The following is a 26,838-nucleotide window of genomic DNA, read 5'->3' as shown; positions in this document are numbered from 1 at the left end:
TGGACTGTATATACTGTGATATTGTACATGGTCATTGGTTTATATTGTTTATTATGTTATAGACATAATATAATATATCTGTATATATATATATATATATATATATATATATATATATGTATATATATATATATATATATATATATATATTTTTTTTTTTGTATGTGCATATGATTGTGTTTCTATGTATATGTATGTGTATATTTATATGTATGCACGCCATATCCCGCAGCTCCCAGTACGCTTGGCGCGGCAGCGAGATGAGCGTGGGCGACGGCGTGCTGGACTCGGGGAAGGCCAGCGACCTGTCGGTGTGCAGCTGGCCCGTGGAGCCCATCCACTGGACCCCCTTCCCGCTCCTGCGGCAGCTGGCCTCGCAAAGGACGCACCCGGTGAGTCGCCGTGCAAGATGTGGCTTGTCGCGTTTGTGTTGGGAAGTGACGACGTGACATGACCGGCGTCTCCAGCAGGTGCGCGTGTCCAGGCCGCGCTCGTACTGCGAGGGCATGGAGCTGACGGACCTGAACCGGAGCTGGACCGCCTGATCAAAGGTTCTTGCTGTGTACATCAAAGGCTGTAACTTTGTCGTACAATAAATGTCACATGTGTCTGCTGTAGTTCTGTTTTTTTTCTCTTGACAGAATGTCAACAAACAGTCACCGTCCACAATATTAGGTACATCGTATCGATCTACTTTGCTGGTATGTTTACGGTTGCAATAAAAAGGCTTATAAAAGTACATTTTTTGTCAATTTGTTAAACATTCACAATTTTTAAATTACTCAACTGTCATTTTAACAAACTCAATTCAGGTCAAAAGATTATTAAAAAAATAAAGTGAATACATTTATAAGCCTTTCTGTATTAATTTACATTTTCAAATTAATTTAAAATATAAATTAAATTTTCAACCTACTAAAATAACGTAATTTTAATCAACAATCCAACGCATTTCAAATGAAAAATTTAAATGTTTTATTACAAATAATTCATTATGATTTCCGTATTAATGTACAATGTGAATCATATTTTTAAATGAGTATTTCCTTTTTTTAAATATTCAAACTGTAGCTTTTTGGACCTTCTAAAATAATGTCATTTTTAATAAACAATCCAACACATTTCCAAGAAAATGTTTTAAAAAATGTTAATACAAATATTTTAATATACAATAGTATTGTAAATCTTTTTTATTTCATAAAATTATGTTATACTTGTATTTAATTTTAAAAATAATAATATATATATATATATATATATATATATATATGTATATACATATATGTATATATATATATATATATATATATATATATATATATATATATATATATATATATATACATATATGTGTGTGTGTGTGTGTATGTATGTGTATATATTTATGTATGTGCATATGATTGTGTTTCTATGTATATGTATGTGTATATTTATATGTATGCACGCCATATCATATATATATATATATATATATATATATATATATATATATATATATATATATATATATATATATATGTATATGTATATGTATATATTCCAGCCTAAAATGTATTTTAAATACTTCATTAGGCGTTCTGTAAACATATATATATATTTATTTATTTTTTATTTTGTTTTTTAATGCATATTTTATTTTTCCTACTAATATGTTATTCTAACAAACCAACTGATTTCAGCTAAATTAAAACAAAAAAAAAGTATAACAATTATTAATTACGATTTACATATCAATGTACATATAATGCATATATTAATCATATTTTTTATAGGCTTTCTGTATTCATATATTTTTTAAATGGATACATTTGTATACAAATGTATATATTTTCTACCTACTAAAATGTTATTAGTAAACCAACTAATTTCAAAGCAAATAAAAGTCTTAATAGAAATAATTCTTCATGGTTTTTGTATTAATGGGCAATGTGAATCATTTTTAAATATTTAATCTATAGATCTTTGGACCTATTAAAATTGCATATTGTTCCAAAGTAATTGGAACAACATGCAATTCACAACAATTCAACTCGTTTCAAATCAAATGTTTAAAAAAATGTGAATACAAATATTTAATTATACTATACATGAGTATTGTAAATCTTTATTTCATAAAAACACGGTAGGTTTTAATTATTTTTAATACAAATAATTTACAGCCTAAAATGTCATTTAAATACTTAATTAAACTTTCTGTATTCATATATATTTTTTATACCTAATAAAATAAAATTATATATATACATATATATATATATATATATATATATATATATATATAATTTTATTTTAATAAACAAGCTTATTTTTAAGCAAATGTTTAAAAAATGTTAATAGAAATAATTAATCATTATAATAATCAGAATATACGACACATTTTTTGAATAAGTATTTCCATCCATTTCCTACCGCTTGTCCCTTGTCATTTTAACAGCATGCATATCAATTCCAATCACTTCAATGACATTTTTAGAAAAACACATTGATACAAATAATTCAATTATATCTGTATCTGTATTCATGTGTATTCGACATCTTTTTTATAAAATTATTTTTTTGTTTTTTTAAAAACAATTTTTTTTACAGGCCAAAATGTCATCTAAACACTTCATTAGGCTTTCAATATTCATGTACATACGTAGTGTAATTCCTATTTTGGACATTTTTTAATCAGTCACTTTAAAAAAAATTTTTTGAATGTATTTAGAATTAGATTACGTCGTACTTTTCTAACTTGTAATATTGTAAATACATTTATACACATGTACTGTCTAACTGTAGTTGTCATGCTAAATTGGCTCTCAAATCTATTTTCCATTATTGTGTATATTGCGCCGTAAAGGTCGCTTTTTATCCATCCTATTGGAACATCAGACGTGGAATTTGTGCCAATAATAATGAAATGTTTTTTAACTTTAAAATGTGTATATTTGTGTATATATATATACACATATATATACACAACATGTGGTTAAAACCGAAAGGACAAGATCACGGGTACAAGCGGCCGAAACGAGTTTCCTCCGCCGGGTGGCGGGGCTCTCCCTTAGAGATAGGGTGAGAAGCTTTGTCATCCGGGGGGAGCTCAAAGTAAAGCCGCTGCTCCTCCACATGGAGAGGAGCCAGATGAGGTGGTTCGGGCATCTGGTCAGGATGCCACCCGAACGCCTCCCTAGGGAGGTGTTTAGGGCACATCCGACCGGTAGGAGGCCACAGGGAAGACCCAGGACACGTTGGGAAGGCTATGTCTCCCGGCTGGCCTGGGAACGCCTCGGGATCCCCCGGGAAGAGCTGAACGAGGTGGCTGGGGAGAGGGAAGTCTGGGCTTCCCTGCTTAGGCTGCTGCCCCCGCGACCCAAATAAATATATATATATATGTGTGTGTGTGTGTGTCTATATATATATATATATATATATATATGTGTGTGTGTGTGTACATATATGTATATATGTGCATTATGTATATGTATGTGTGTATATATGTATATAAATGTTTTATATATGTGTGTATATGTATATATATATGTATGTGTGTATAAATGTATATAAAAAATGTTTTATATATGTGTGTATATATATATATATGTATATTTATGTATATAACTGTGATGAGGTGGCGACTTGTCCAGGGTATACACCGCCTTCCGCCCAAATGCAGCTGAGATAGGCTCCAGCACCCCCGCCATCCCAAAAGGGACAAGCGGTAGAAAAGGGATGGATGTATATAAATGTTTATATATGTGTATATATGTATGTATGCATGTGTGTATATATATATGTATGCATGTGTGTGTGTATGTATATATATATATATACAAATACAAATAATTCAATTATATCTGTATTTGTATTCATGTGTATCCTACATCTTTTTTATAAAATTATTATTATTTTTATTTTTTTTAAATACCTTTTTTTTACAGGCCAAAATGTCATCCAAACACTTTACGTAGTGTGATTCCTATATTTGGACATTTTTAATCATTCACTTAAAAAAAAAAAAGTATAGTTAGACTACGTCGTACTTTTGTAAATTGTAATATTGTACATTAATTTTCAAGAACACATGTAACTGTCTTTAACTGTAATTTAGTTCTCATGCTAATTGTCAAGTCTATTTTCCATTATTGGGTATATTGTGCTGTAAGGGTCGCTTTTTATTTCTGCCAATAATTTAAAAACATTTTACTTTAAAAAATATTTTCTTAATTCATGTTTAATTTATTTATGTAAACAAAGTATTTTACGTAATAGTTTTGGTGCTGCACCTGCCCTTGAAGAATCCACATTCCTTGATGTGACCAAACACCTCTGACACCTTTCATGACTCACTAAAGGACAGCTAATAGCACGCTCTATAACAACTACTTTTAAAAAACATGAAACTCTTGACTTTGACCTTTTTCTTAGGCCACGCCCCCTTCGCCGTGTGCAGCACACAGCTGGAATGTGAGACCATAAAAGCATAAAAGACAAAAGCGAAGGGGGGCGGGGCGGACTGCTCTAATATTGTGTTTCTAGCTTTGATGCCGGTGGAAATGAAGATGGAGGAAGTGGAGGAAAGAGTGAAATTAACTAAGATAATTAATGTGAGCTGCTTCCTTTTACGGGCTTGAGCCAGGAGCGAGGCCTGTGTGTGTGTGTGTGTGTGTGTGTGTGTGTGTGTGTGTGTGTGTGTGTGTGTGTGTGTGTGTGTGTGTGTGTGTGTGTGTGTGTGTGTGTGTGTGTGTGTGTGTGTGTGTGTGTGTGTGTGTGTGTGTTGCAACACACATGACTCAATGTAAAGCTTCAGATTGCATGATGATGTTGAAAGAAGTCACAATTGGGACTGGAATGGAAAATCACACTTAAAAAGGGAGATTCATTCATTTCCTCACTCTGGTCACATGACCTGCAGCAGCACATTCTTCCTCGCCATGTGACTCACCCCGATATCTCCTTATATGGACGTCATCCAAAGAAACTCTTAAAGGGTCGGCTGCTGTATGTGTGTGTGTGTGTGTGTGTGTGTGTGTGTGTGTGTGTGTGTGTGTGTGTGTGTGTGTGTGTAGCAGGATAAATCTCGTCCGCAGAAGCCAATGCCCTGATGGGCCTGTTCACCTTTCACCTTTGTGTGTGTCTTAAGCGTGCGTGCGACTTCCTGCGTGTGTGGCGGTGGAGCGTCTCAAAGAAAAGGGCCACTTCCTGCCCCGCTGTGTTGTCTCCTTATTAGGAACACAGCGAGCCAGGGAGAATTCCTCCTGGTGCTTTATGGCCATCGTCCGGTTGCCCTGATGAGGGGTGTCCAAGCTTTTCCCACCCCAAAAACATTATATAGATTTTTTTTTTTTTTTTTAACATTCCGGGGCCCCTTCAAGTTTGGTCCCTGACACCCGGAAGGGTCTCGCTCATAAAAATGTAAAAAAATAAGTCATATTTTATTTATTTTTTTAATTCAAAGCTTAAATCTCTAGATCAACTTCAGGTCTGTCGATATAAAGTTAATTTATTTGATGTTTAGTGCCTTTTTGTCAAAACCCTGTTTTTTTCTGGCAATATGTTCCCCCCTAAACAATATCAAAGTGGAATATTTGATGTGATGTAATTGGAGCCTTTTGTAAGTCTATATTTCATAACATTAATTTTAATTGTTTTTTTTTTTTGAGAAAGGGCCACACATAAATGTGTTAAAAATAAATCATACCTTTTGTTTTTTTACTTTCAATTCTCTAAATCACAAGATCAACTCCAAATCTATCTGTAGATTATAAAAGTTTTTATTATTGTTTGATGTTTTTGTTTGTTTTATGCCCTTTTTATCAAAGACAACTATTGTCTTTCATGTGGCAAACACAGAATATCCAATATTGTAATTTTAAAATATTTTTTATTTACTTTGAAACGAGTCGGTTTATTAAAATAACATTTTCTTTAATATTTTAGAAAAGGAAATACTTATTTAAAAATATGATTCATATTGTATGTTAATATTTGTATTAACATTTTTTTTAATACTTACTTTGAAATTAGTTTATTTATTTATTCATTAGGTTATTAAAATATAATTTTACTAGGTTGAAAATAAATATATATATTTTTAATGGGAATATTAAAAGCTTAATGAAGTATTTAAATGACATTTAATTTTTTTTATTTTTTTTAAAACAAGTCAAACAAGATTTTATATAAAAATATAATACACATATAGATGTGCTTTAATGTAGATATAATTAAATGTTTAGTAAAAATATTTAATTATATCTACATTAAAGCACATCTATATGTGTATTCTATTTTAAAACAAGATTTTATTTAAAAATATAATACACATATAGATGTGCTTTAATGTCGATATAATTAAATGTTTAGTAAAAATATTTAATTATATCGACATTAAAGCACATCTATATGTGTATTATATTTTTAAATAAAATCTTGTTTTAACATTTGCCTTGAAACAAGTTGAACTGCATGCTGTTAAAATTCCATTATTTTAGTAGGTCCAAAAAACTATCAATTAAATACTTTTTTAAAAAGTCAATAGTTATTAAAAAAATATGATGCATGTTTTACAGAAATCATAATTATTTGTAATATCGTTTTTAAAATATTTGCCTTGAAATAAGTTGAATAGTTCTCAACTGTTTGCTGTTAAAAATAAATTTTTAGTAGGTATAAAAAACTAAATTACATATTTTTTTAAAAGAAGATACTTATTTAAAAATATGATTCATATTGTATGGTAATACATAAATCATAATTAATTATTTGTATTAAAAAAATTAAATATTTACTTTGAAATTAGTTGGTTTAATAAAATATAATTTTAGTAGGTAGAAATTAATTATTTAAAAAAAATCAAAGATATGTGAATAGTAAAAGTTTTATGAAGTATTTAAATTACATTTTATTTTGTACATTTTTCTTTATTAAAAATAAGTGAAACAATTTTAATTAAAAAATAGAATACACATATAAATGTACTTTGATACAGATATAATTAAAAAAAATTAAACATTTGCCTTGAAATGAGTTGGAATGGTTGTAAACTATGCTGTTAAAATTCCATTATTTTAGTAGGTCCAAAAAATATAAATTAAATACTTTTATTAAAGTAAATAGTTATTAAAAAATATGATGCATGTTCTACAGAAATCATATTTATTTGATGTATCGTTTTTAAAATATTTTCTTTGAAATAAGTTGGACAGTTTGCTGTTAAAAATACATTTTAGCAGGTATAAAACCTATAGATTACGTACTTTAAAAAAAGGAAAATACTTATTTAAAAATATGATTCATATTTTATGGTAATACGTAAATCATAATTAATCATTTTTATTAAAAAATAATCATATTTACTTTGAAATTAGTTGGTTTAATGAAATATCATTTCAGTAGGTAGAAATTAATTATTTAAAAAATATATTAAAAAATAGTAAAAGTTTAATGAAGTATTTAAATCACATTTTATTTTGTACATTTTTCTTTATTAAAAATAAGTGAAACAATTTTAATTATAAAATAGAACACACATATAAATGTTCTTTGATACAGATACAAATAAAAACAATTAAACATTTGCCTTGAAATTAGTTGAATTGTTGTAAACTGCCAACTGTTAAAATTCCATTATTTTAGTCGGTCCAAAAAATTATCAATTAAATACTTTTTTTAAAGTAAATAGTTATTTAAAAATATGATGCATTTTCTACAAAAATCATAATTATTTGTACTATCGTTTTTAAAATATTTGCCTTTCAATAAGTTGGATAGTTCTCAACTGTTTGCTGTTGAAAATACATTTTAATAGGTATAAAAACCTAGAGATTAAATATTTAAAAAAAGGAAATACTTTTAAAAAAATATGATTTATATTGTATGGTAATACATAAAACTGAATGAATTATTTGTATTAAAATGTTTAAAATGTACTTTAAAATTAGTTGGTTTATTAAAAATATCATTTTAGTAGGTATAAAATAACTTTATTTAAAAAAGAATTTAAAAATATAAAAGCTAAAAGCTTAATCAAGTATCTAAATAATATTTTTTGTAAAATGTTTTAAATTAAAAATAAACACTATCGTTTTTAAAATATTTGCCTTGAAAAAAGTTGGTCAACTGTTTGCTGTTAAAAATATATTTTAGTAGGTATAAAAACCTATAGATTAAATATTTTAAAAAAGGAAATACTTAAAAAAATATATGATTCATATTGTATGTTAATCCATAAAACGGAATTAATTATTTTGTTTAAATGTTTAAATATTTACTTTGAAATTAGTAGGTTTATTAAAATATAATTTTAGTAGGTAGAAAATAATATTTGAAAATAATTAAAAAATATAAAAGCCAAACGCTTAATGAAGTATTTAAATGACATTTTTTGTACATTTTTATAAATTAAAAATAAGCACTATCGTTTTTAAAAATATTTGCCTTGAAAAAACTTGGTCAACTGTTAAAAATACACTTTAGTAGGTATAAAAAAAACCTCTAGATTAAATATTTTTAAAATTAAATATTTATTTAAAAATATGATTCAAATTGTACATTAATACAGAAATCATAATCAATTATTTGTACTAAACATTTTTAAATATTTACTTTGAAATTAGTTGGTTTATTTTGGTTTTCATTTTCCTGAGGGAACTCTCCTGAAGGAATCAATAAAGTACTATCTATTGAAATATAATTTTAGTAGGTAGAAAATAATCATATTTTAAAATAATAATAAAAAATATAAAAGCTAAAAGCTTAATGAAGTATTCAAATGACATTTTTGTACATTTTTAAAATCAAAAATAAGTACTGTCATTTTTTAAATATTCGCCTTAAAAAAGTTGTTTTTAAAAAGGTATAAAAAACAATAGATTGAATATTTAACATATTTTAGATATTTTCTTTGAAATTAGTTTTAGTAGGTATATATATATAAAACAATATTTTTTAAAACATATAAATAAAGAATTGGTGTGAAGTAATTGGAGCCTTGAATAGGTCAATAATTCATAACATTGACTTTGATTCAATATTATTTTTCGGCTTTAAAGAAAACAGCCTACAAGGCAGCTTAACTGTTTGCTCTTTTTTATTCCGCTCTTTTATGTTGTTTTTGTGTTTCAAATAGTATTTGTAGAACGTACAGTTAAAAAAAAAAGGCTATGGGCTGCAAATGGCCCCCCGGGGCCACACTTTGGACACCCTGCCCTAAACACAACTCATCGCCCCCTCAAGGCAACTCATCATGGCGGGGCAGGTATCACACCGACAGGTATTTCAGGTGTGTCACAATCAATATTTGCATCAATTCCATTTTGACGTCACACTTCAATCACCACATTGTGTGTGTGACTTTCAGGTAACACCCAAGCAGCCTCCCTTTTCCGGCCTTCCTCCCGGCCTCGTGCACTCAAGTGGACAAGTGTAACAAGTGATGAGTGAAGAGATTTAGAAGTGTTTTCTGTAAACATACCACAGTGTTAACTGCAGCATGGCTGTCACTTTAAGTGTGTGTGTGTTTCTTTATGGCTGCTGGGTGTCAGTGACCCTAAAGGCCATTCACTGTTAGCACACTGAAGTCAGCAATAAATAAACAAATCCATTTAAAAAAAAAAACATGCTTGAATGAGCACAAATAACAACATTAAGTTGTAAAAAGGCGCCACATAAAAGGCTGCAAGGAGATCATTTTTTGTGCAAAGTTTATAGTTGCCATGTTGTTTGCGCCACGATAAGCAGGATCCCATAATGGCCACGCCCCCTGAGCTGCGGGGAACCAATCAGCGGCCGCCGTGAAGAAAGTTTTCCTTATATGGAGAGGGGCTGCAGCACGAGCGTACTTAAAAATCAGAAGCTCGGCGTCGCAGTCACGTTCAGACTCTCGCTGCGCTACTTCATCACGCTCACCTGACACCGGTAAGAAAGCCGCTAAACTGAGATTTTCTGTCATTATTTTAACTACATTTCTTCTCGTGAAAGCTAATATGAGGAATTAAAAAAAAAAAAAGTAACTCGTTTGCTGCTGTGCTAATTTAGCAGTAGCCGTTAGTCAAAGGTAGGTGTCCGTGGCGTTCGCCTGACGATAAAAGAAACGTGTTGTCTTTTGTGATGCCCTCTTTTACACGCACTCTTCGCTGTCTTTGTGACTGTCACCCCTCACCCGCGCACCGCCTTTATTACACCATCGCCTCCGCCGGTTTGTCCAAGCTCGGCCAAAGCAGACGGATTAGACGGATTATACACCTGGCATCTTGGAAGACTACTACTACTATTAAAACCCTTACTGCTTTACTGGAATTAGTTGGATTTAGTTGTCCCTTTTTATTTTATTTAAAAAGAAAATTGGATCTAGTTGTCTTCAATTTTATTTAAAAATAAAATTGAATTGCTTATCTTTTTAAAAGGTGGGTGATGATGGTGGAAAGGGAGTGGTCCTCATTTTGACGCCTCATTGGCATACAAGGGGGTGGCTTCATAGCACCCAGTCTCACTTTTGCCTTATATGGTCATGGCCGGACCCTGGGAGCCTCTTTGGGCTTGTCTCTTCGCCATTGCGACACCCAGCGTCCGGTCCGTGTCATGGCAAGACAGACAGCTGTCTTGTCATGATTGGAGCCTTGAATAGGTCAATTATTCTAAACATTGACTTTGACTCAATATTATTTTTCAGCAATGACAGCTTTAAAGAAAAAATAACAGCCTACAAGACAGCTTAATTATTAAACAATGCAACATTGTCTGCTCTTTTCCGCTATTTTATGTTTTATTGTCAATGTGTCGCAGCTGCTTCTCCGCCTGTACTCACCACATCTTCACTTTTTTTGCAGAAAATGGAAGACGAAATTGCCGCCCTCGTCGTGGACAATGGATCCGGTATGTGCAAAGCTGGCTTTGCGGGAGACGACGCGCCACGTGCCGTCTTTCCCTCCATCGTGGGACGTCCCAGACATCAGGTATAAGTTGTGACAATGGCAAAAATAACTCATCATGATTATTAAAACTTTAAAGTTCAGTACCTTTTTCAAGTGGCTGTCTACAGCAGTGTTTTTCAACCACTGTGCCGCGGCACACTAGTGTGCTGTTAGATAGTCTGGTGTGCCGTGGGATATGTAATTTCACCTATTTGGGGTAAAAATATTTTTTGCAACAAGTAATTATAAACTACAAATGTGTCTGTGCTGTCTAGAGCTCGGCAGAGTAACAATGTAATATTCTTCCATTTTAGTAAGTGGCAGCTGGTAGCTAATTGCTTTGTAGATGTCGGAACATGGTTTGTCGTGATCACAACATGCAGATGACAGCGGGAGGCAGCGTGCAGGTGAAACTGTATCTAATGTTAAAACCGAAAATACAAAAGGTGAGAGCCCCTAAGAAAAGGCATTGAAGCTTGAAACTGAACTGGCTACAAGGTAAACAAAAACACAATGCTGGACGACAGCAAAGACTTACTGTGGAGCAAAGACAAAGTACATCCGAACATGACATGACAACAATGTGCCCACTAGAAGGAAGACAATAACTAAAACACTACACAGGAAAACACATAAAAACTCAAAATAAATCACGGTGTGATGTGACAGGTGGTGACAGTACACCTACTTTGAGACAAGAGCTATATTGATGCATGCTTGGTTATGGTTTAAAGTCATATCCAGCAATTGCAACAACGACTTTTTACTGTCAATATCGGCTACTGAGTTTCATTTTTTAAATTATTTCCGCTTGTGTGCCTCCGGATTTTTTTCGATGAAAAAAAATGTGCCTTGGCTCAAAAGGTTGAAAAACACTGGTCTACAGGACATTTGAGTTTCTTTTTTCAAGCGTCTAACCACCTTTTTCAATTCTCTTCCAGGGTGTGATGGTCGGCATGGGCCAGAAGGACAGCTATGTCGGTGACGAGGCGCAGAGCAAGAGGGGAATCCTGACCCTCAAGTACCCCATCGAGCACGGCATCGTCACCAACTGGGACGACATGGAGAAGATCTGGCACCACACCTTCTACAATGAGCTGAGAGTGGCCCCCGAGGAGCACCCAGTCCTGCTCACAGAGGCCCCCCTCAACCCCAAGGCCAACAGGGAGAAGATGACTCAGGTAAGGCTGATCTCTGATGTAACCCTCCTCTCCAATCTTCTCTTCGCTCAGTCCATTTCCTCCTTGAACTTCCAGGTTTCCTTTTCTCCTGAGCTCTTGTATCATCTCCGCTGGTACTTCACGTTTATGTCTGTTCTGCAGCATGATCATGCATATTACAGATTGGGCTTTTATGTTCGACTCCTAACATGGCTGGTTGCTGCATGATGCAACATTAAAGGCCCTTTCAAAGATTCTAACGCGTGTTCTCTATGATGACTAACCGCCTCCCTTCGCGTGATCAAAGTCTGACCCGGTTTGTTTCGTCACAGATTATGTTTGAGACCTTCAACACCCCCGCCATGTACGTGGCCATCCAGGCCGTGCTGTCCCTGTACGCCTCCGGTCGTACCACCGGCATCGTCATGGACTCCGGCGACGGCGTCACCCACACCGTGCCCATCTACGAGGGCTACGCGCTGCCCCACGCCATCCTCAGGTTGGACCTGGCCGGCAGGGACCTCACGGACTACCTCATGAAGATCCTGACTGAGCGAGGCTACAGCTTCACCACCACAGGTGAGCATAAACTAGCTTTTGTTCTTGAAATAAAAGTTTGAACACCCGAGAAAAAATAAATGTCTTTGTCGTCGCAGCCGAGCGTGAGATCGTGCGTGACATCAAAGAGAAGCTTTGTTACGTCGCACTGGACTTTGAGCAGGAAATGGGCACCGCTGCCTCCTCCTCCTCTTTGGAGAAGAGCTACGAGCTGCCTGACGGTCAGGTCATCACTATTGGCAATGAGAGGTTCCGTTGCCCCGAGGCCCTCTTCCAGCCTTCATTCCTCGGTAAGGCCATCCCCCTTGGATTATGTCTGCCTCATTCTTTAAAAAAACGTGTTCCTTAATACATTTCTACTTCCTCCTCCGTAGGAATGGAGTCTTGCGGCATCCACGAGACCACGTTCAACAGCATCATGAAGTGCGACGTGGACATCCGTAAGGACCTGTACGCCAACACTGTCCTGTCTGGCGGCACCACCATGTACCCTGGCATCGCTGATCGTATGCAGAAGGAAATCACTTCCCTGGCTCCCACCACCATGAAGATCAAGGTAAAAATCTTGACATCTACTGCCCCACACTGGCCAACTCAAGCAACGTTACTAAAATGTAATTTTTTTTTTTGCAGATCATCGCTCCCCCTGAGAGGAAATACTCCGTATGGATCGGAGGCTCCATCCTGGCTTCCCTGTCCACCTTCCAGCAAATGTGGATCAGCAAGCAAGAGTATGACGAGTCCGGCCCCAGCATTGTCCACAGGAAGTGCTTCTAAAGAGACTGTCGGAGCCCCCATTCCTCTCCCCCCCCACCCCTCTCGAACACACTGCTACCAAACAAGTGGCTCTGCGTACAAGCCTCCCAACAACACTGTATGCTGAGCCTGCAACACCTCATCCTTTTCTTTCCCTCATCACAATGGCTATGGCATCATGCCCCCTGATGGGGAGGGGAGCTCTGCTGGAAGCACAGAGCGTCCCTTTGCGGTGTGAATGTGAGGAACATGATGCCCATTGTCGTGTTTGTCATTCCAAAAAATGTTTGTTCACCTTATTTGCCTCTATGAAGGTTTAACCGCTGCTGGGCCCCCCTCTGCCCGACAGACATGTAGTATTGCTTAATATGTAAGTTATAATCTGAATTTGTTTTGTTTTTGTACTTTCAGCCTTAATATTTGGTCCAGTTTTATTTTATTTTTTTTCAAGATGCAAAAAAAAAATAGACCTTGTGAATGGTGGTGTTTATGAAGGTTTGTGTATGGAGCAACATGCCTCCGGTTCCACAAAAACCAATAAAGCGCACATGGCTGAGATGTCTGACTTGACTTGTCTTGATTTGAAGAGCTGAAATTTTGTTCTTGGTATGCTGCATTTTACAAATCAATATATTTTTATTCAGGTAAGTGTTGGCCCTGTGATGAGGTGGTGACTTGTCCAGGGTGTACGGTGCCTTTTGCCCGAATGCAGCTGAGATAGGCTACAGCGACCCCAAAAGGGACAAGCGGTAGAAATGGATGTATAGATGCTAGAGGCTAAATTGTCTAAAAATAAAAATTTGGAATGCTACAAAGGAACAAGCGGTAGAAATGGATAGATGCTAGAGGCTAAAAATACAAATTTGGAATGCTACAGCGATCCCAAAAGGGACAAGCGGTAGAAATGGATGGATAGATGCTAGAGGCTAAATTGTCTAAAAATAAAAATTTGGAATGCTGTTGTAGCGCAACTCCATATTTTTTTTTCTAGGTAAGCCTTTGGTTATGTTCTGATGAAGCTGTACAATTGTGTTTTGACTATAGTTTGTAAATGTATATTATAAAAGGTTTATAAAATACTATTTTATTACAACCCGGAAGTGAATGCAACAAGCCCTTGAAATAATTAACGCGTAAGAAGCCGTTCCTAAGTACCTCAGCATTACCGAACAAGATAAATTAGAATGATTCCAATTTATAATAGTTGCATTGCGTCATATAAGAATTCCAAATGAGAATACTATTATATTGACGTAAAGCCGTCGGATGCCTTTTGGTGTTACAAACCGGAAGTGAGAGCGACAACCGTTCCGGGACCGGAAGTTTGTGCAACCCCAAAGTGTGTCCGTGCTGCAAGAGTTGAAGCTGGAAACATGTCTCGCCGGTGGGTGATGAAAACCTGACAAACGTCGTTGACGCGCGGCGCTGACATCTCCGACGTCGAAGGAAGGACACAAGTTACCAGGTAGATATCGCCAACAATTTAGAATATACTGCATTTAGCTTGTTAAAGGCTTTATAGGTAATACTGGAATGTGTCTTACTGCTATTGCTAGCCTTACTTGTTTGAGCGTATATAATATCTTTAATAAATGGCGTCTTGAGGCAACTATACGGTCAAACTTTCTAAACGTTATAGGTTGTTAAAATGACATGTTCATTATTAGTATTAATGGTAATGGCTAATGTCAGCATTTACATGTTTGCATTAACGTGGTTAAAGATACAGTAAGTGTAAAATAAATAGAGCTTATATCTGTTTGAACGACAGTCAAAATATACACAAAGTTGGCCAATATCTCAGAAACTCTCCTCGGTGTGATGATGCTTGCCTTATAAAATCATCCAATGCACACTCTTGTCTTAGGTGAGGACCACATGATGGCATCGGTGGGAATGTCGGACTTGTCCGACGAGATCCTGCTCTGCATCCTCCGCCACGTGCCCGTGTGCGACCTACTGACCAACGTGGCGCCCACCTGCCAAAGGCTGCAGACGCTGTGCAGGGACAAGACCCTGCTGGCGCACGTCAGCCTGTCCGAGGAGTATACGGTACCGCTGTCTTTTATGTCACCGCGCCACAACCCAACTGAACACTTTCAAATCTCTCGCCAGATGGACGACCAGGCGGTCCGCCGCACGTTGAGGCAGCTGTCCAATCACGTGCAGTCGCTCAGCCTCAACGGCGTCTACTGGCTGAGCGGCAGCGTCATGGACTCGGTGGCGCGCTGCAAGGCGGTGACACACCTGGACGTCAGCGGCTGCCGCCTCACCTCCCTGCGCCTCTCCCGCCTCCTCTCCTCCCTCGCGCTGCTGCGATCGCTCGCCTTCGACGTGCAGCCGGGCTTCGACGCCAGCAAGCTGAGCTCCGAGGCGGTGGATCGACTCAGCTGTCTGTCGGAGCTGCGGCAGACGCTGCTGACGCCGAGCTACGGCGTGGTGCCGTGCTGCGCGCAGCTACGCAAGTGAGCACGACCCACACATCACAATCTGAGTGTGGATTTTGTTAGGCAACGCCCTCCCTAGAACCTTAGTAAGCATTCCATTTGATCCACTTTGGAGTTGGAAAGTATGCAGAAAAATCATGACAGAAAACAATGGAAGAATCTATTCCAGGGTCAAACTGTGGCCTTGATAGAATCTTAATGACAGTCACGAGTCACATTTTAACATTCTGTATTTCCAAGTGTAAAAAGAAGTGAAGCCGTGTTAATAGTAGGATACAGAATTTGGTACTTTTATAGGCGTAAAATCATGTAAAATTAGAGATGTCCGATAATGGCTTTTTTGCCGATATTCCGATATTGTCCAACTCTTATTTACCGATTCCGATATCAACCGATACCAATATATACAGCTGTGGAATTAACACATTATTATGCCTAATTTTGTTGTGATGCCCCGCCGGATGCATTAAACAATGTAACAAGGTTTATTAAGGTTTATTGGCGCTCTGTACTTCTCCCTACGTCCGTGTACACAGCGGCGTTTTAAAAAGTCATACATTTTACTTATTTAAAACCGATACCGATAATTTCTGATATTACATTTTAAAGCATTTATCGGCCGATAAATACTTACGTACCCCTTGTTGCATATGACGTCACGCAGCACTCAAGGCGGACTGAGCCAAACTCCCTATAAGTAATGTTGCAATTTTCAACACCAACAAAGCAAGTACACTTGGTAGAAAAAAACGCTTGAATGTAAAGTAAGGCTCCACTTTTCCAAAAATGCACTAGCTTGATTCTAATTTACATTGGATTTGCCATAGACAGGCCACTATTAGCATTACGGATTTTACATGGCGATTTCAACATCTCCAAATTTGGTAATGAAAACTACAACTAAGATGAATGTTACAGTTAAAAAAACCTAGTGTGTAATAAGTACAATATTTAGAGTATAAACTAGAGATGTCCGATAATGGCTTTTTTGCCGATATCCGATATGGTCCAACTCTTAATTACCGATTCCGATATTAACCGATACCGATATATACAGTCGTGGAATTAACAAATTATTATGCCTAATTTTGTTGAGATGCCCCGCTGGATGCATTAAACAATGTAACAAGGTTTTCCAAAATAAATCAACTCAAGTTATGGAAAAAAATGCCAACATGGCACTGCCATATTTATTATTGAAGTCACAAAGTGCATTATTTTTTTTAACATGCCTCAAAACAGCAGCTTGGGATTTGGGACATGCTCTCCCTGAGAGAACATGAGGAGGTTGAGGTGGGCAGGTTTTTAGGGGGGTGTACACTACCGTTCAAAAGTTTGGGGTCACATTGAAATGTCCTTATTTTTAAAGGAAAAGCACTGTACTTTTCAATGAAGATAACTTTTAACTAGTCTTAACTTTAAAGAAATACACTCTATACATTGCTAAAGTGGTAAATGACTATTCTAGCTGCAAATGTCTGGTTTTTGGTGCAATATCTACATAGGTGTATAGAGGCCCATTTCCAGTGTTCTAATGGTACAATGTGTTTGCTCATTGGCTCAGAAGGCTAATTGATGATTAGAAAACCCTTGTGCAATCATGTTCACACATCTGAAAACAGTTTAGCTCGTTACAGAAGCTACAAAACGGACCTTCCTTTGAGCAGATTGAGTTTCTGGAGCATCACATTTGTGGGGTCAATTAAACGCTCAAAATGGCCAGAAAAAGAGAACTTTCATCTGAAACTCGACAGTCTATTCTTGTTCTTAGAAATGAAGGCTATTCCACAAATTTGTTTGGGTGACCTCAAACTTTTGAACGATAGTGTATATTGTAGCTTGCCGGAAGAGTTAGTGCTGCAAGGGGTTCTGGGTATTTGTTTTGTTGTGTTTATGTTGTGTTACGGTGCGGATGTTCTCCCGAAATGTGTTTGTCATTCTTGTTTGGTGTGGGTTCACAGTGTGGCGCATATTTGTAACAGTGTTAAAGTTGTTTATACGGCCACCCTCAGTGTGACCTGTATGGTCGTTGACCAAGTATGCGTTGCATTCACTTGTGTGTGTGAAAAGCCATAGATATTATGTGATTGGGCCGGCACGCAAAGGCAGTGCCTTTAAAGTTTACTGGCGCAATGTACTTCTCCCTATGTCCGTGTACCACTCCGTACAGCGGCGTTTTAAAAAGTCATACATTTAACTTTTTCAACCGATACCGATCATTTTTGATATTACATTTTAAAGCATTTATCGGCCGATAAATTATAGTATAAACACTTTGTAGGGCGCAACATAACACATTTAGCTTCCTGGAAAAAGCTACTTCCACAACATACCATAGATAGCCTATACAGTACTGCCATCTAATGTCTTGGAAGTGCAACTGCATTGCAAATTAGATTGAAACATAATAAAAAAACAAGATATAACAGCTTAAATCAGGGGTGTTAAAATGTTTTGCGCCAGGGGCCACATTGGGCTAAAAAAGTTTGCTCGAGGTTCCGAAAGGAATTTTTGTTGGTAATGTGTGATTAAGTTTGTTGAATTTTTGTGCTGGTTGATTTTCTTTTTTTGCACCATGACTAGGGAAGATTGTTTGCATTGGGTCATACAAGTTAATGCTGCATTTGGTTTCATTCAATGCATAATAATTGGTAATAGGCCCAAACGACTCATGTTGTTCACAAAATTTACTTTTTAAATTGAATTGAAATCTCCCTGCTGTCAGATTCCGTATCAAACTCGCAACGTCCCACGGGCCAAATTGGAGACACCGTTTGAACACCGCTGTGTTTGTGTGCGCCAGGCTGATGCTGCAGTTCGACATCTCCGGCATCACCAGGGAGGGTTTTGGCGTCAGCTGCCACCTTATGGTGGGTCAGAGCAGCGTGCCGCATTACAAGCAACTGGAGGAGTTCACTGCCAGACTGGCTCCTGGAGAGGTTAGTGTGGTTTTTTTTGGAGCCAGAAATGTTGGGAAACGATAGTTCCCTTAAACTGGCTTGGAAGGATTTATTGTCTCAGTAGTTTTGTTTTGTGTGTGGCACAGTGAGTCACAAAACTCAAGTCGAAAGTAGGGCTGGGCGATAAAACGATACCAATATATATCGCGATCGACACGTAATCGATAATGATTAAAAAATGTGTTCAATAAGGGAAGAACGCGGAAGTTGTGAAGCAAGGCTGGTTGGGGTTCGGGAAATGACCCCTAAAGTGTAATCATTTGTTACTTATCCCATTTCGGACATTTCCCGCAAGTTTCATCAAACTCCGCCCCTAACGTTTTGAGCTATGTTGCTAACTAACTAACCGACAAATCCCAGTGAAAACATAACCTCCTGGCGGAGGTAATTTTATGGAAGGAAGAATGAAATAGCCAAGTCCTGCGTCGTGTTGTTTTTTGTTATCTGCCACTTCCGAACAGGCTGCAAGAGGGTTTACTCTTTTGCGGAATTAAATAAGAGAGAGTGAACCCTCTTGTCAGTCAGCCACTCTTTTGTCTCTGTGGGTGGAGGCGGGCAATCTAGCATACTTGTAACGTAATAGAAATGATTCGGATCACCCTCAAAATGCAATCACTTTTTTATCCAATTTCGGACCTTTACCTGAAAGTTTCATCAAAACCCACCCGTAAATTTTTGAGCTACGTTGCTAACTAACAAAAAAAAAACAGGTGAAGCGCAGCAAGTGCATAACCTCCTGGCAGAGGTAATTAACGGAAGGATATATGACATAATTATCTGTTGCTTCCAAACAGGCTGCAAGAGGGTTTACAGAGTGAACCCTTTTGTCAGTCAACCAATGATTTGTCTCTGCGGGTGGAGGCTGGGACTCTAGCGTACATTCAACGTAATAGGAATGATCCGTATCACCCCCAAAATGTAATCACTTGTTACTTATCCCATTTTTGGCATTTCCTGAAAGTTTCATCACAATCCACGTGTAACTTTTGGACTTTTGTCTCTGCGGTTGGAGGCGGGGCCTGTAACATACTTGTAACGTAAACGTAAGGTAACGTAATAGAAATGATTGGAATAACCCCCAGAATGTAATCACCTGTTACTTATCCCATTTCAGACCTTTCCTGAAAGTTTAATCACAATCCGCGCTTAACTTTTTGGCTTTTCTCTCTGTGGGTGGAGGCGGGGCCTCTAGCATACTTGTAACGTAAACGCAAGGTAACGTAATAGAAATGATTGAGATCACCCCCAAAATTTAATCACTTGTTACTAACCCCATTTCGGACATTTCCTGAAAGTTTAATCACATTCCGCGCTTAACTTTTTGGCTTTTGTCTCAAGCATACTTGTAACGTAAACGTAAGGTAACGTAATAGAAATGACCCCTGAAGTGTAATCATTTGTTGCTCATCCCATTTCGGACATTTCCTGAAAGTTTCATCAAAATCTTCTCATTATTTTTGACTATCTATAAACTGAGGGAACCCTCTTGTTAGTCATCTATTGTCTTTATTTCTGTGGGTGGAGGCAGTCCCTCGAGCATACTTGCAACGTCATAGAAATTATTCGGATCACCCCCAAAATGTAATCACTTGTTACTTATCCCATTTTGCACATTTCCTGAAAGTTTCAACACAATCCGCGCCTAACTTTTTGGCTTTTCTCTCTGTGGGTGGAGGCGGGGCCTGTAGCTTACTTGTAACGTAAACGCAAGGTAACCTAATAGAAATGATCGGAATAACCCCCAGAATGTAATCACTTGTTACTTATCCCATTTCAGACCTTTCCTGAAAGTTTAATCACAATCCGCGCTTAACATTTTGGCTTTTGTCTCTGCGGGTGGAGGCGGGGCCTCAAGCATACTTGTAACGTAAACGCAAGGTAACGTAATAGAAATGATTGGGATCACCCCCAAAATTGAATTACTTGTTACTAACCCCATTTCAGAAATTTCCTGAAAGTTTAATCACAATCCGCGCTTGACTTTTTGGCTTTTGTCTCTGCGGGTGGAGGCGGGGCCTCAAGCATACTTGTAACGTAAACGTAAGGTAACTTAATAGAAATGACCCCTGAAGTGTAATCATTTGTTGCTCATCCCATTTCGGACATTTCCTGAAAGTTTCATCAAAATCTTCCCATTATTTTTGACTACCGTAATTTCCGGACTATAAGCCGCTACTTTTTCCCCTCGTTCTGGTGCCTGCGGCTTATACAAGGGTGCGGCTTATTTACGGCCTGTTCTTCTCCGACACCGACGAAGAGGATTTCGGTGGTTTTAGTACGCAGGAGGAAGACGATGACACAATGATTAAAGACTTGTCAAAGATGTGAAAGTTTGATTGAATGATTGAAAGATTTATTGTTAATAAATGGGACGTTTTGCGTTCCCAAACAGTCATCTCTGTCCCGACAATCCCCTCCATGGTAGCAGGAACCCCTATATACTACGCTAATTACACATCAAAACCCTGCGGCTTATAGTCGGGTGCGGCTTATATATGGAGCAATCTGTATTTTCCCCTAAATTTAGCTGGTGCGGCTTATAGTCAGGTGCGGCTTATAGTCCGGAAATTACGGTATCTATAAACTGAGGGAACCCTCTTGTTAGTCATCCACTATCTTTCTCTTTGTGGGTGGAGGCGGGGCTGCAAGCATACACACAAAATGATACAGCGAATACAGAACCTCCTGGCGGAGGTAATACCATTTGCACATGTCCTCAGGTGAACCAGACGCTGCTCCTGCTCTACTTGGCCGTCTTCAGCGTGCACGTTCCGGAGCGTCTCCGGGTCTTCCTGGTGTCCATCCCCGGGCCCAACCCGGCCCACTGGTCCGCCGCCGCCTCGCTGGCCCAGAGTCTGGGTCGTCACGGCGACCTGGAGGCCCTGCAGCTCCCCCGCTCCTGGCTGGACCCGCTCTCCCTGAAGCGGGCCCTGGAGGGCAACAGTCCCAAGCACCTTAGCTTCAGCCGCTGCCTGGCCCTGTGGCCGCAGGTGTTCCAGTCCCTGCTGGAGGGCGGCGTCCGAGACGCCTCGCGGCTGCTCAGCCTCAACCTCAGCGGGATCAACAACGTCCCGTACTCGGAGTGCCGCGGCGCCGAGGACCAGCTGCTCCCCGGCACCATGGGCCGGCTGGCGTCGAGCTGCTGCAACCTGCAACACCTGAACCTGATGCACACGCACTACCACCACGAGCATGCGCCCGCAGCGGTGCCTCAGACGCACCTGTGCGCCAGCTTGGCTCAGCTCAAGTGCCTGCGCTCGCTCACTCTGCCCGCCTGCGCCTTGTCGGACGGCCTCAAGGCGCACCATGGCGCCGCACCGAACGCGTCTCCGTCTCTGCTGCTGCGGGGCTTGAAGAAGCTTCCGCGCGTGGGCGTCCAGAACTACAAAGTGGACTCCGAGCCGCTCCTCCTGGGCGACGGCACCTCGGGACTCGCCCAGCTCTCGGCCGGCTGCCTCTCCTTGGAGACCTTAGAGCTCATCGGGCCCGGCTTCGTCTCGGCGCTACCTCGTCTGGAGCCGTGCAGCCGGGCCAGCGTGGAGCCCCGTGGCATGTGCGCGTGGGCCCGGGGAGTCGGCGACCACCACCTGGCGGCGCTGGGAGGCTTACCCCGATTGCGCCGGCTGACTCTGGCCGGGCTCCCTGGCGTCATGGCGGGCACGGGCCTGGTGCGGCTCGCCTCGCAGTGCAGAAACCTGCAGGTGTTGTCGCTCGCCAACATCGGCTCGCTTAAAATAATGAACTACACCGCCGCCCTGCTGGACGCACTGAGACAGTGCTCGCAGCTACGAGAACTCAGGTAACGTAAGCCTCTTTTTTTTCGTGACTGACCACAGCTGGGAAGATATAGTTGTTGTTCTTTTAGATACTGTACACTTAAAGCACTTATAGAAGACGACATGAAGCAGTATTATCTGCTCACAGATGCCACCTGGTGGTTGTTTGGGCACACTGCAGCCAGTCCTGGATCCTCCTTAATGCTTCAGTCATATGCAGGATTCTCACAAGAAGGAGGCAAAAAATACAACTTCACCTACTAATTGTGAATGGACAATACTAACACTATTTGTGTATGTGAAGGGATAGGCAGATTATATGTACATAATGTGTGTATATGACTGGACAAACAGATAACCACATTTTGTGTGAATGGACTGACACGTTTTGTGTGTGATTATGTGTGTCTGTGAAGTGACTGACTTATGTTTATATTTGGTGTGAATTTGAATGAACAGACACCTTAAAGTATGTGTGTCGTGAGTGGATAAGCGGGTTGTGTGTGTGATTATGTGTGTCTAATTATTTAAATGATGTGTGTATGTGAAAGGACAGACAAGTATGTACATTATCTTTATGTATGAATGGACAAACAAATGTTATTTTTTGTGTGAATGGACACGCAGGTTATGTGTGTGATTGTTTGTGAATGAATAATCATTGTATGTGTATGTGACTGCACAAACATGTTTACATTATGTGTGTGTGTGTGCAAGGACCAGCATATATGTACAATTTGTGTATATTGATGGACAAACAGATAACCAAATTTTTTGTGTGAATGGACTGACACGTTATGTGTGTGATAATGTGTGTCTGTGAAGTGACTGACTTATGTTTATATTTGGTTTGCATGTAATTGAACAAACGCCTTCTTACAGTATGTGTATATGTGAGTGGATAAACAGGTTGTGTGTGTGATCCTGTTTCTGAGAATGGCTAGACATTGTTTAAATGATGTGTGTATGTGAACGGATAAACATGTTTACATTATGCGTGTATGAAAAGGACAGACAGATATGTACATTGCGTGTGTATGAACGAACAAACAGATATGTATTTTAGTGTGAATGAACAACAGGTTGTGTGTCTGACTGTGTGTGTCGAATGAATGTACATCATTTACATTGTGTGTGTATGTGAAAGGACATGCCTATGTGTACATTATGTGTGTATGAATGGATGTCCACGTCTTTTCTGTTAATGGACAGACACGTTATATATGTGTGTGTCTGTAAAGGGACTTACTTGTGTTTATAATGTGTGTGCATGTGAATAGACAGACACCTTGTTACAGTAAGTGTGTATATATTATATGTGTGTGTGTATATACTGTATGTCAGGTTCAAACACTGATGACATCTATTAAACGAGACAAAAAGCAAGGAATTAAACAGAGACAGAATTAAATTTGGCTCAATTTGAGGAGAAACGTCTGGACACTGTACCCTTGCACAGTGTCTCAACACGCTCTGGCGAAAGATTGTACGCCACCTCTTCTATTTGGACTTTCCCTGATTACATGGCAACAGCTGTTTCTAAGGGACGTGGGTCGTAAACGGCCATCGCCTTTGGTTACAGAACAGTTCAAAAGAAAAAGTCGTAAACAGTTCACAGAAAAGGTCGTAAAACAGTTCAAAGAAGCGGTGCCTGGAGGGGAGTCTGGTCCTGCTTCCTCTTCGCTTTTGTAGTAATATCTTTCTGTTGATTACAATACATGAAGGAAACAGAACACCTTCATGTTGCTTCCCATCCTACACAGTGGAGTTTTACAAGCCTTTTGATTGGTAGGATTAAAGACAGCTTTTGTCCTCTCGCCGGGAACTCAATGTAACACAAAGTTTTGTGATAACTCAGATACAATTATTCTAACTATATATATATATATTTATATATATACATATATTTTATGTAGCATTAGCAGGCTAACTTTTTCAGCTAAATTACATATGCAATTGAACATATGTTGATATGTCCAATTCCATCAAGTGTTTTCATGGTGGTGTGTTGTGGATTTGTGGCCTTGGTGGAGGTCTCTGGCTCTTCTGCTTATGTCTGATCAAATGTTCTGGATGTGTTCAGGTTAGAGCAGCCATATTTTGCTGCCAACTCGTCCTTCTTCGACGCTCTCTCTTGCTGCTCCCGCCTGCAACGCTTCTGCCTCATCTCGCGCAACGGCTCCTTCGACTCGCCGGCCGCCGAGGCGTTCATGGAGCGCTGCGGCCACGTGGTCACGTGCCACATGTTCACGGGCGGCACTCTGGTGGCGTGTTGCAACCTGCGGAAAGCCCTCCACGACAGGTGAGAATCGGCGGGGCGTCACCCGAGAACACGCCTGTGTTCACCAGTGTGTTTGGGTCTCTTAGGTTTTCATCGGAGCGCCCGGGTCTGTCCGTGGTCATTTATCCACTCCAGCACGAAGACCTGCCTTCCATCATCAGGCAAATCCCGCTTACGCTGCTGGATCGCACCACTTTGTTCCAGAGTCACGTGGCCCAGCCACCGCGTTTATCACCATGGTGACGTTCGTGTGATCGGTGCTGCTGACAGTTGTTTACGGTTAAAACCACTAATATTTCTTTGACCTCCATGTGAGGCGTTATCAGTTCATGATGTTTGCTTCAACAACTGTTCCATTTCAATTTTGGCATTGTGGTCAAAATTTCACTTGTAACTCATTCATGCCAAGTGCCAAAAGAAAAAGGTATTGTATTAGATTTTCAATTCCAATAAATATTTTATAAACAAATGACTTTTTTTGTAGGCTCCAGCACCCCCCGCGGCCCCGAAAGGGACAGTCGGTAGAAAATGGATGGATGGACTTTTTTGTTATTACGATACAGTAAACCAGGTGAGTCCAAACCTTTCCGGCGGGGGTCACAGAAATAAAAATTGAAGGATCCAAGGGCTACTTTGATACATTTTGTACATTAAAACCCATATAATACAGGTCCTTCAGCATATGCTAAACCAGGGGTGTCCAAAATGCAACCCGCGGGCCAAGTGTGGCCTGCCAGCCTTTTAAATTTGGCCCGTGAGATATCATTAGTTGAACAAAACATCACACCACAGAGTGCCTCCAAATTAATCTTTAAATATCAGGCAGTCCCTGAACGCTACATCATTGCTGCCATTTTGTGGACAATGTGAGTAAATCACATCAATGACCCTTGAAAGTACTTGGAAGTAATAGCACAGAATGTACTTATACGACACAATCCAAACAACCTTCCCTAGTCATGGTGCAAAAAAAAAAAGCAACTAACTTAAAAGGTCAACACACATGGTCACACATAACGTGCTCATTGAACATTGTGGATATTATGAAAAACGTCCAAACACCATTTAAAAAATTCTAAATTACACCTAAATTATATCCACGTTTGGTGCATTTTAGCTGCTTGATATTTCTGATGATTACAAAACTTTGAGGTTGTCACGGAAGTAAACAAGGTAGGAGTCAAACTTTCACATACTCTAGTTGAAAGTATTTCTCATAATTCTTCTTCTTTGTACTTTGAAAGCACTATTCATTTGAACAACCTCTTAAACTGGATCATATCAGTACAATGTTTAACTTCTTTACTTAATCCATGCCATAATTTAATTCCACATCCTGATATGCTAAAGGTTGTAAGTGTTGTACTAACATTTATTTACAGTAAAAACAAACAAAAAATACAATAATTGCCAATATTTCAGAATATTTCTTACCAACACAGTAATATTTGTGTAAATTTAAAATTATACGGACCTACGTCTTATCGTCTAACGGTACCAGTAATTATTATGTTGCTAAAAAAGCAGCAAAAAAAATAATAACAATTTTTTTTATAATAATTTAAAAAAAAAAAGTTTTAACCTTTATTTATAAATTTCAACATTAACAAACAGTCGAGAAACAATAATCAAAATAAGTACAAAAACAGTACAAACAGTACAAAACAGCGCCAGGGGCTTGTAAATTCAAAGTAACTAAAATAGAATCCAAAAAAATATGTATATATATACACGTATATATGTGTGTGTGTATATATATATATATATATATATATATATATATATATATATATATATATATATATATATATATATATATATATATATATATATATATATATATATATATATATATATATATATAAGTGCAAAGCCATAGGCTCACTCAATTTCAGTAAATAACTTAAATTTGGAACACAGCATCATCGTTTTCACAGCTTTTTGGTTGTTAGAGGTAGAGAGTGTTTTAATGTAGAGTTCTAAATCTTTTTTAAGGCACAAAAAA

General features: G+C 38.3%; 3 protein-coding genes across 5 annotated transcripts in view; all 3 read left to right on the top strand.

Moving 5' to 3' along the window:
* si:ch211-14k19.8 (uncharacterized) overlaps window positions 1-616 on the top strand; it is a 21,444-nt gene extending 20,828 nt beyond the window's left edge. The window contains exons 8-9 of one of the 2 annotated variants that reach the window (XM_062026056.1): window positions 233-392; window positions 468-616. In XM_062026056.1, the coding sequence (XP_061882040.1) occupies window positions 233-392; window positions 468-545 (238 nt within the window). In that variant the 3' untranslated portion in view covers window positions 546-616. The remainder of the gene's footprint in view (window positions 1-232; window positions 393-467) is intronic. The other variant, XM_062026057.1, reaches the window with a different exon arrangement.
* Window positions 617-9,780: 9,164 nt separating this feature from the next.
* On the top strand, window positions 9,781-13,927 carry LOC133633825 (actin, cytoplasmic 2). The gene is made up of 7 exons (XM_062026549.1): window positions 9,781-9,900; window positions 10,812-10,937; window positions 11,837-12,076; window positions 12,388-12,634; window positions 12,712-12,903; window positions 12,988-13,169; window positions 13,247-13,927. The coding sequence occupies exons 2-7, from the start codon at window positions 10,815-10,817 to the stop codon at window positions 13,388-13,390; spliced, it is 1,128 nt and encodes a 375-aa protein (XP_061882533.1). The 5' UTR covers window positions 9,781-9,900; window positions 10,812-10,814; the 3' UTR covers window positions 13,391-13,927.
* A 734-nt stretch (window positions 13,928-14,661) lies between these two features.
* Window positions 14,662-25,274, top strand: LOC133633824 (F-box/LRR-repeat protein 18-like). 2 transcript variants are annotated; one of them, XM_062026547.1, is made up of 7 exons: window positions 14,662-14,834; window positions 15,237-15,421; window positions 15,485-15,834; window positions 18,542-18,755; window positions 21,497-22,575; window positions 24,636-24,854; window positions 24,920-25,274. In XM_062026547.1, the coding sequence occupies exons 2-7, from the start codon at window positions 15,248-15,250 to the stop codon at window positions 25,074-25,076; spliced, it is 2,193 nt and encodes a 730-aa protein (XP_061882531.1). In that variant the 5' UTR covers window positions 14,662-14,834; window positions 15,237-15,247; the 3' UTR covers window positions 25,077-25,274. The 2 variants fall into 2 exon arrangements, with proteins under 2 accessions (XP_061882531.1, XP_061882532.1); XM_062026548.1 differs by having other exon boundaries at window positions 18,620-18,755; window positions 24,920-25,273.
* The last annotated feature ends 1,564 nt before the right edge of the window (window positions 25,275-26,838 follow it).

Source organism: Entelurus aequoreus, linkage group LG18 (genome assembly GCF_033978785.1).
Source record: "Entelurus aequoreus isolate RoL-2023_Sb linkage group LG18, RoL_Eaeq_v1.1, whole genome shotgun sequence".
NCBI classification, from domain to species: domain Eukaryota; kingdom Metazoa; phylum Chordata; class Actinopteri; order Syngnathiformes; family Syngnathidae; genus Entelurus; species Entelurus aequoreus.
Note: the sequence above shows the minus strand (reverse complement) of the source record. Positions and strands in the feature narration are given on the sequence as shown.